The sequence below is a fragment of the Sycon ciliatum genome, chromosome 2, assembly GCF_964019385.1.
Source record: "Sycon ciliatum chromosome 2, ocSycCili1.1, whole genome shotgun sequence".
Classification (NCBI taxonomy): domain Eukaryota; kingdom Metazoa; phylum Porifera; class Calcarea; order Leucosolenida; family Sycettidae; genus Sycon; species Sycon ciliatum.
Genome location: NC_088644.1, coordinates 20,476,604 through 20,486,653, shown reverse-complemented (window position 1 = coordinate 20,486,653; position 10,050 = coordinate 20,476,604). Strand labels below are relative to the sequence as shown.

The 10,050-nt window shown below is 48.7% G+C and overlaps 1 protein-coding gene across 1 annotated transcript in view; it reads right to left on the bottom strand.

Moving 5' to 3' along the window:
* Window positions 1–10,050, bottom strand: part of LOC135809121 (endo-1,4-beta-xylanase Z-like) — a 13,927-nt gene extending 3,877 nt beyond the window's left edge. The window contains exons 1-4 of the mRNA XM_065322392.1: window positions 9,517–10,050; window positions 2,494–2,622; window positions 1,532–1,707; window positions 140–204 (exon numbers count right to left, since the gene is read on the bottom strand). Of these exons, the coding sequence (XP_065178464.1) occupies window positions 140–204; window positions 1,532–1,707; window positions 2,494–2,622; window positions 9,517–9,812 (666 nt within the window). The 5' untranslated portion in view covers window positions 9,813–10,050. The remainder of the gene's footprint in view (window positions 1–139; window positions 205–1,531; window positions 1,708–2,493; window positions 2,623–9,516) is intronic.

Sequence of the window (10,050 nt, the reverse complement as noted above, 5' to 3'; positions counted from 1 at the left end):
TGCTCCAATGTACAATACTTCACTATCAGGCAACAGGAATATATTCCAACAATTCAGGAAGACATTGAAGGCTCTGATCATGCTGGTAGAGGCTCGATCCAGTTGCAACACACTGCTGGTCACAACCTGGAGCACTTACAAATAGTTTGACTTGGCTATCCGCTGCACTGGCTGCTTTGAATGCTGCGTCAATGTAATCCTTTACTGCCGCCATCAAGAGGCAAAATAGCAAAGAAAGAGAACTTCCTCTCAACAGGTCAATTGGCAACACTATAGTTCTTTGTGATTGTCTTAGTTCAATATAGCATACATACATACATGTACATAGCTGGGATCAACGGATTTGGTTTTACTGTACATACATACATGTACACATAGTACATCATAGCATGTACTGGCATCACACCGTGACACTGCCAGTATTGATACGTATGATGTAACAGTGGGAGCTGGGTATGGTTTCAAGTGTTTCCAGCAATTAGGCAGGCTAGCAATGCCATCCTATCGCGGCACCCGATTGGTGCTGATACTGAAGTGCTGACACAGGGCTTGAAGGTGATACCACATCCCAATCCTGTGGAAAATATGGCAAATGTACGGATTTCGGTTTTGCATGGGTCATACTTCTGTATGAATGGACACACCCTTCGAAGTGCGTAGACCAATGTGTGACGGTACTGCAATAGGGTGCCATGCAGCCAGCCTCTTGGACGGGACAATGGAGTGAGTCGCCCACCAGTCATAAGAAATATAGCAGGGATGGACTCAGTCCTGCACCACGTATCTACCATAGCTCCATACAAACACAGTGGAAAAAGTGAAATCATGAATTTGGCCAAAACACCACAGTTTAGGTCGTTCTCTCTCACACCTCACATTTGCAACAGCAAAACCACAGTGCAGGGTCGGCTGCGGACAGCCACATTGCAAGCAAGACGAAGTTCGAAAGAACATTGCTTCTCGTTTCTTTCGAATGCTCAGCCAATGAGAAGCGTACACACTTGTGATGTAATCCTATAAAAGTTCTAAGTGTGATTACAGACGGGCAAGCAATGGCTTGTTGGTACATGGTTGGCATTCTACATAATGTGAAGAGAATGGAGCCAGCCACACTCAGAGCTCTCTTATCCGGACTTACGTGCACCTTGGTCTGCCGGGCGTCCTGGAGGTGAATATTTGGGGAAAACTACTACATGTACTCGTTTGCCAATTTTTGTTGGAATAGTGACGTCATATACATGTGCCAGATCTCTGACCCTTCCCCATTGGAACATATGCGATTGCAGAGCAGCAGCAGCAGAGCTTCGGATATATCGAGGTTATGGGCAGTGCCCGATCCCAGACCGCTCGGATAAGAGATGTGAGCGTATTGTGTATCAGTTGTATTGTCTTTTATTGTCTTTCCCATGTGAAAGTTGTACACTTCTTTGATCACAGTTCACACTAGGAGATAACAGGGCTGGAAAGAAGGAAGCCTAGCATTGTAGAGAGGGTTACACGCATGGTTGTGTTATGACTCATGATCCTCTACCTGCAGGGTACCAGATGTTGTTCTTCAGGAAGGATTCCTTGGATGGATTATCGGAAACGGCTTCATTGACTACATCCCACGAGTACATTCGGTTCATGTAGTGTTCAGTCACATTGGTCACGTGATCTGTGAGCAGCTTGCGCAGAGCAGTGCCATTGTGAGCAAACTTGTTCAGCCTGGGAGTAACGTTAGATAGACAGCCGAAAACACAAACTGAGAATATGGCAGCAACAAAACAGCGGGTTGTAGGACAGTTGCCAGTCCTGTCCTCGTTTGATAAGGTATAATTATCACAGTGCTAATGAGAGAACTGGGTTTCCAACTGATTACTAACTAATCGAAGTAGTCCTCACAGGAGCCAACTATGCATAGAGCTGTGCTGCTCTTAGACGTGATTTTTCTAGGTTTCAATTTCACAACAGTGATGATAATGATTTACCCCCCCCCCCCCCCCCTCTCTCTCTCTCTGATGCTCACTACAGTGTTGGTTAGATATCATGGCTCTGCATAACTCTCATTTTCTCACGGCTCCGCATAACTCTCATTCGTTGATTCATGATAAAATATAATTGCCAAATCATCCGGTACAAGCAATTGCAGTTGTACTAGGTGAAATCCCACTCAAAGTCAGCAAGGCTAGCGCCTGGAATCAGTTCCCATTGCATCCCTATAGTATCTGTACCGTGTACATGCGTATGTCCAACAGCATTCCGGCGTAGATCTACTGTGTGCTTACAGGGCATTATGGGGGGGGGGGGGAGAGGCGAGTGCAAATCCGGGACAAACAAACATGCCGCTGATTGGGTGGGATTTCACCCACTGCACATTGTGGACTGGAGTACATGATTATCGCATGGTAGCAAGAACATTGCAGCATGCTAACCGTTCAAAGGGGAATACGCCATGCTGCATATCAGCTCATTTCTGAGCTCCGAGTGTAGTCTGTACCTATGCGGTCTTACCATCCAGGGTTGTAGACTCCCCAGCATAGGTTGTGGCCACGTACAGTCTGGTTGTTACTCTCTGCCGTGCTCACCACCAGATCACAGTCCTTGTAGTCGTATGTACTCTCGCTGGGACGAATGGAACCCCTGCATACACACACACACACACACACACACACACACACACACACACACACACACACACACACACACACCATTGGACCATTGGACGCCCATCGCCGGAGGCGATGATAGCGATGCTACAGCAGAAGCCATAGCAACTTGTGCTGGGATTGCAACATTCAACAGCTTGCAAGGCTGAAGAATTGACCGCCACTATTCAGCCTGGTCTACACCACACAGCTATGAAGTGGCTTTTTCTGGCCAGTGAATCCCTACTTTTGGTCTACACACACACACACACACACACACACACACACACACACACACACACACACACACACACACACACACACACACACACACACACACACACACGCACACGCACACACATATATTATTATTATTTTCGCTCCTGCTCTTGTAGTAGTTGAGTACTCTCATGTGGGGTAGTGCCTTTGCTGTTTGCATTACGCAGAGCTCACTAACTTGTCAGTTTGAGCACTCTGGCAAGGTACGTTCGGGCCTGATTGGAAATTTTTATTTTCATTGCTATCAGGTTCGGCCTCATTTCCTCTGTGCTGCGCTGATGAGTACACAAAGAACGAAACAGCATGCTGTCCGCAGATTGAGTATTATAATATATATATATATATATATATATATATATATTAACTGGTTTTGAGGGAAAGAGACAAACGGGAAAGTCTGAAGAAAAAATTGACTGTCACCACCAGGACTCGAACCAGGGACCCTCGCTTGTAGCCAGCGATGCTCTAACCACTGAGCTATGGTGTAGTCGTCATCCAAGCAGAGACCGTTCAACGTTTTCTTCAGACTTCGTAACTCACACTTCCTGTGAATCCACACAGGCGGGTGGGACGCAGCCCTCACTGTACCCACACTATATGTAACATGTATGGCTGTCTGCAATCTCATGTTTATATCCATATGATGCGCAGTTTCATTTATATGCCTTATTAGCTACATACGTTCGTTGCAGGTTTTGGGTTCTGCATTTTTGGGTTCAAATCTCGCAATGTACTTTTTTTCTGTTTATCTCTTTTTTTCTTGAGTCTATGAGCATGCGCACTGAGAGAGAGGATGTTGATTTTGAGAGAGACGAAGTTTCCTTTTACTTGTGGGATTTTGTCTTTGCTTCTGGAGTGAATTGTAATTCTTTTCTTTGACTTCTGTGGAAATAAATAATCCTTAGTAATCCTGCAAGCAAGCAGGTTACATCTGGTGGCAGCGGTAAAGTAGTTTTGTCAGGCTCTTTCGAATTTGGAAGTGGCTGAAAAATAAATAAAATTTCGAAAATCAGTCACAGAGCAGTATAGCATAATGGCTCATCGTGGTGCTCGTGGTGCTCAGGCACAAGCAGCTGCAGCAGTAGTACCTCCACCTCCACCACCACCAATGCCAGCTGCAGCAGGTGGTGTGGGAAACCGGGCAGCTGGTGTCCCTGTTCGTGCTTGGGCTACTCCCCAGAAATTTTCTGGTAACCGTGACAGCGATTGGAGGACATGGCTACTCCAGTTTCAGACAGTGGCCCGTGTAAATGGCTGGACACGGCGACAGCAGGCGGACTACATTGGCCTGTACCTGACAGACGATGCATTGTCGTATTTTCATGGTCTAGACCAAGCTGTACGGCATGGTCCTTTGGACCCGCTCCTGCAGTTACTGGAACAGCGGTTTGGAGCTGCCCAGAACGTGGAGATACATCGTGCTGAGCTGAGGTCTCGACGACAGAAATCTGGAGAACCAATTTCTGAGTACTGCGAGGCAATTCGCCGCATTGCCCGTCTGGGGTACTCGACACTTCCCCCGGATGTCCAGGACATCCTTGCCAAGGACCAGTTTATGACTGGCCTGGATAGCCGTGAACTGCGAGTAGAAGTGCGCAAACAAAACCCGGCAACATTGGATGCAGCGCTCCAGTGCGCCTTCCAGATGCAGGCCATTCAGAGCACCGAATCAGCTTCCAATGCACCGCAAGTAGTAGCAGAAGTATGTGCTGTGCAGACACCCCAGTTCTCAGCTAACATCGACCGGCTGTGCAAGCGACTGGACCAGCTGGAGGCGAGGCTGGACAACACCCAGACAGCCACACCAGCATTTCAGGCTCCGCAAGGTGGACGCCGCCGCTGTTATGTCTGTGAGAGTGTTCTGCACTTGGCAAGAGATTGCCCGCATAATGACCGCCGTCCACAGTCTGGGAGCCGCTTCAACCAGTCGGGAAACCGCCAATAGCTGTAGATGTGGGTCAATCCACAGCTGTACTACAAGACCCATTTGATCAGTCTGCATCACCGGAGTTCCGTCCCGACGGGTCAGCAGACCATACAGTGCACATTCCTGAGAGCTGCCTCACGGCAGAGGTAGAGGGCTCCAGTTATGTGAATGGGTCTGTGTGCTCGCAGCCTAAACGTATGTTGGTGGACACCGGAAGTGCAGTGACCATCATCAATCATAACTTTTACCAATCTATCGAATCGAATAATTATCCGTTACATCCAACAACATGCACCCTCCGGTCTGTAGATGGATCTTTGCTGAAGATCTATGGGGAGACCAAACTCCCATTCCGGATTGGTGGCATTGTCACGACACACAATGTCATGGTAGCTGACATTGGCCCAGATGTTCTGCTGGGACTGGACTTTCTCAAGAGCACGGAGTGTACCATTGATTTTGCAACCAGGAGCATTGGCGCCGGCGGCGTGTCAGTTCCATTGTGCTCCTCAGCCCGCAAATCAGCAGCTCCAGTGTATCGTGTGTCGCTCCAAGAGTCAGTAACTATACCTAGCTACACGCAACTGATCGTTCCTGGACACCTGCAATCGGCGTCAGAGGCACCAACGGAAGTTGGGTGGCTGAATCCATCTGACAAATTCTTGGACACATACAGCCTCGGCATGGCAGGTGTAATAGCTTCCCCGGATCTACATGGTCGTGTACCCATTCGACTGCAGAACTTTCGACCGAGACCAACAACAGTTCGCAAGGGCACTCTCCTCGGCACATTTGAGGTTGACGTCACTGTAGATGATGAGTTACCTGTCACAGCTACTGGGACAGAGGATGACTTTTCATGTGCAACCGTTGACAGCGCCACACCTCACAGCCCGAGTGACCTATTCCATCTGGATCACATTTCAGACGCCGAACGGTCTCAACTAACCAATTTGCTGAATGACAACGCTGATGTTATTTCTACGGGGAAGTTTGACCTGGGTCTATCGTCAGCAGTCCCTCACACCATCAATACCACAACAGAGCAACCACTCAAGCAACCACCGAGACGCATTCCCCTACATCAGAAAGATGAAGTACAGGAGCACGTACAGGAGCTCCTAGATAACAACATCATTGGGCCATCCAGCAGCCCATGGGCTGCCCCCATCGTCATCGTGCGCAAGCCTGATAAGTCAATCCGCCTTTGTGTGGACTATCGGCGCTTGAACTCCATCACGACTAAGGATGCATTCCCCCTGCCAAGAGTCGATGATGCACTTGATGCAGTCCATGGGGCGCGCTACTTCTCAACAATTGACCTCTCATCAGGCTACTGGCAAGTCGAACTAGACAACGCATCCAAGGTGAAGTCGGCCTTTGTCACACCCAGCGGCCTGTATCACTGGAATCGTATGCCGTTCGGACTGTGCAACGCACCAGCAACATTTCAACGTCTCATGAACAAAGTACTCGGTGACCTAGTGCCATCAGTCTGTTTAGTGTACCTGGATGATATCATCGTATTCTCCACGTCATTTGAGCAGCATCTGCAGCATCTCAACCTAGTGTTTGCACGGCTTCGGCAGGCAAATCTCAAGGTGAAGCCAGCTAAGTGTCACTTACTGCAGCCATCTGTCACATACCTGGGATTCAATCTCTCCAGAGATGGTGTGACTCCAGACGCGTCCAAGTACTCGGCAGTGAGGGACTGGCCAACGCCGGCTTCTCTTCAGGAAGTTCGTAGCTTCGTTGGATTTGCCACATACTACCGCAGATTCATCAAGAACTTCTCCACTATTGCTACGCCACTCAATCGTCTCTCTGAGAAGTATGTCATGTTTAACTGGGATGACGAGTGTCACCAGGCATTTGAGCAGCTCAAGGAGAAACTCATCTCAGCACCTGTTCTGGCTTATCCAGATCCAGCCAAGTCGTTCATATTGGATACCGATGCATCCAATATCGCTATGGGCGCAGTTCTCTCGCAGCTTGATGAAGACGGCCATGAACATGTTGTTGCATATGCCAGCAAAGCGTTAAGTAAAGCTCAGCGGAAGCAAGGTAGTACACGGAAGGAACTCTTGGCAGTCGTCACGTTCACCTCACATTTCAAGCACTACTTGCTCGGCGCCACATTCAAGCTACGCACCGATCACAGAGCTCTGATTTGGCTGCAGACATTCCGCGAATCAGATGGCTTGCTCGCTCGATGGCTAGAGCGTCTAGCAGCGTATGATTACACAGTGGAACACCGTCCAGGCAAGAACCATGTCAACGCTGATGCTCTCTCTCGCTTGCCCACCACAGATGATGCAGCTGTGGAGGTGATGGCAACTACAGTGAATAACAACCTCGATACTCTGGCAACCGCAGAGAGTAACTGGGCTGACACCTTCTCCACAGAGGAGGTCCGCAAGTCCCAAGACACCGACCCTGACATTACGAAGATCACGGGCTGGATGGAAGCATTGCTCGACCGACCAACTCGCAGTGATCCAGCTATGAAATCGGCTAGCATTGGTTTACTTCGACTATGGGGTCAATGGAAGAGATTAGAGCTAGTAGATGGTGTGCTATATCGCAAGTTCTACCCAGATGATGGACAACCAGTGCGCCAACTAGTTGTGCCGGAAGCTCTTCGTGGCGTCCTCCTGACAGCTCTGCATGCCGACGTCTCTGGTGGTCACCTGGGCATTGAACGCACATTGGATAAGGTACGCAAACGCTGCTACTGGCCATTCTTATCGGCTGATGTGAAGGATTTCTGCAATGCCTGTTCCGTATGCCAGAGCCGGAAAGCACCGGTACCAAGTCCGCGAGCCCCTCTCGTACAAGATCAGCCAACGTTTCCCTTGGAACGAATCGCTATCGACATTATGGGCCCATTACCGCAATCTGCTCGTGGTAATCGCTACATCGTGGTCATTTGTGACTACTTTACGAAGTGGACAGAGGCATTCCCAATCCCAAACATCTTAGCTGAAACAGTAGCCACGGTTCTGGTGGATGGTTTCTTCTGCCGTTATGGCGTGTCGTATCATCTACACTCTGATCGGGGTGCTCAGTTTGAATCGAAATTGTTCCAACATCTCTGCAAACTGGTTGATTTGCACAAGACGCGTACCACGGCATATCGACCACAGAGCGACGGGTTGGTGGAACGAATGAATCGCACCCTAGAGAACATGCTGTCGGCCCATGTCAACCAGTATCACACCAATTGGGATGAGCATCTACAACGCTGCCTCTTGGCCTACCGATCTAGTGTCCATTCGTCAACTAAGCAGACCCCCGCCATGATGATGTTTGGCCGGGAGTTGATACTGCCGGTGGATCTGATGTTCTCAACTCCGTCAGATGCAACATCGGGTGTACCAGAGTATGTTGCGAAGTTGAAGCAGTCACTGCAGACTGCTTATGATCATGCTAGGATTGCGGGTGCTGAAGCTCAACGACGGCAGAAGTCTATCTATGACAAAAGATCAACGCAGCCGGCATTTGCTCTGGGTGACCATGTCTTCCTGCATCATCCCGCTGTGAAGCCCGGCACGACTCCAAAATTCCACCGCCCCTGGAGAGGACCATTCGTCATTGTACGACGAATCGATGATGTCCTCGTGCAGATCACGAATGAGAAGGGCGATATCCAGACCGTTCACACCGATCGTGTGAAACATGCCAAGTCCGTTCCAGCCCCTGACCGCGCCGTGCCTGCTACAGATGTCGCCGTAGATCCGCCGTTGCCTGCAAGCATGGAACCGATGATTGACTACTGTGTGGATGACAATCCCCAGCCACTACCCCAGCCTGCACAACCTGCACAGCCAGTGCCACAAGTGTACGTACTGCGCAACAGGCAGGACATCCGCTTGCCAGTTCGATACCGACAACCGTAAACGTGGTCTCTCAGGTAACTCAGTGTTTGTTTTGGCAAGTACTCGAATACCAGTACTGGTGATACCTGTTCATACCCTTGTTGGTGTGGACTGAACCTTGAACTATAATTTCCGTGTAATTATTTATGTTAACGATGGACATGATATGATACGATCTGCCTCCTTGCTGCTAGAATTGTGGTTTGTTTCCAGGTATAGTTGATGACACTTTCTGTACATACTGATGTTCTCCCCTGTCTTTGTTTGTTTGGTATTGCCGGTCCTCTTGTGGGAGGGGGAGGTGTAACATGTATGGCTGTCTGCAATCTCATGTTTATATCCATATGATGCGCAGTTTCATTTATATGCCTTATTAGCTACATACGTTCGTTGCAGGTTTTGGGTTCTGCATTTTTGGGTTCAAATCTCGCAATGTACTTTTTTTCTGTTTATCTCTTTTTTTCTTGAGTCTATGAGCATGCGCACTGAGAGAGAGGATGTTGATTTTGAGAGAGACGAAGTTTCCTTTTACTTGTGGGATTTTGTCTTTGCTTCTGGAGTGAATTGTAATTCTTTTCTTTGACTTCTGTGGAAATAAATAATCCTTAGTAATCCTGCAAGCAAGCAGGTTACATATATATACACACCCACAAGCGTAGATCTACAAGTAACTTGTTAGGCCATTTGCGGCGTGGTGCTGTGCGCAACATCATGCACGTCATGTACTGCTGATGTTATTGTCATTGATGCGAGGCAATGGACAGTTTGATTCTTTGAACTAACACACTACTTAGTAGTTACTTACCATTTACACGCATTTTCTGGTGTAGTGAGAGAGAATTGATCAGCTAGCACTGCATCATACTCCTTGTCCTCGCCCTGAATGTGGCCAGCATTGGATGCTGTGCCCACGAAAATCCCGTGCTTCGCGGCGAAGTCTTTGAGATGAGGAACCGTGAAATCGTGCAGCCACGAATCGTCTCCTGTATTCTTCTCTTGCCTGTGAAAACGTCCCGGACTGACACCACCACAGAATGCACCGGTAAATACTAGTGATAGCAGCAGCACAATGTAGTGCACTCTCCACGGCACGAATCTCATCTTGGCTACAATTGCAGGTGGGATAAAAGCAGCAGATCGCGAAAAGCTGGTGGTCGGTCAGAGCAATAGTCACCTACATGCAGTGGCACTGGTTATAATTATGTCTCTCACCCTACGCTGGGAGCGAAATTCAAAGGAATGGCGTGGAAATAGCGACCTCTGTTCTGTGCTGCCCCGCTACGCTGATATTATTTTTGGTACAGATAAGAGTCCAAACATCCCTTGTAGGTGACAGAAG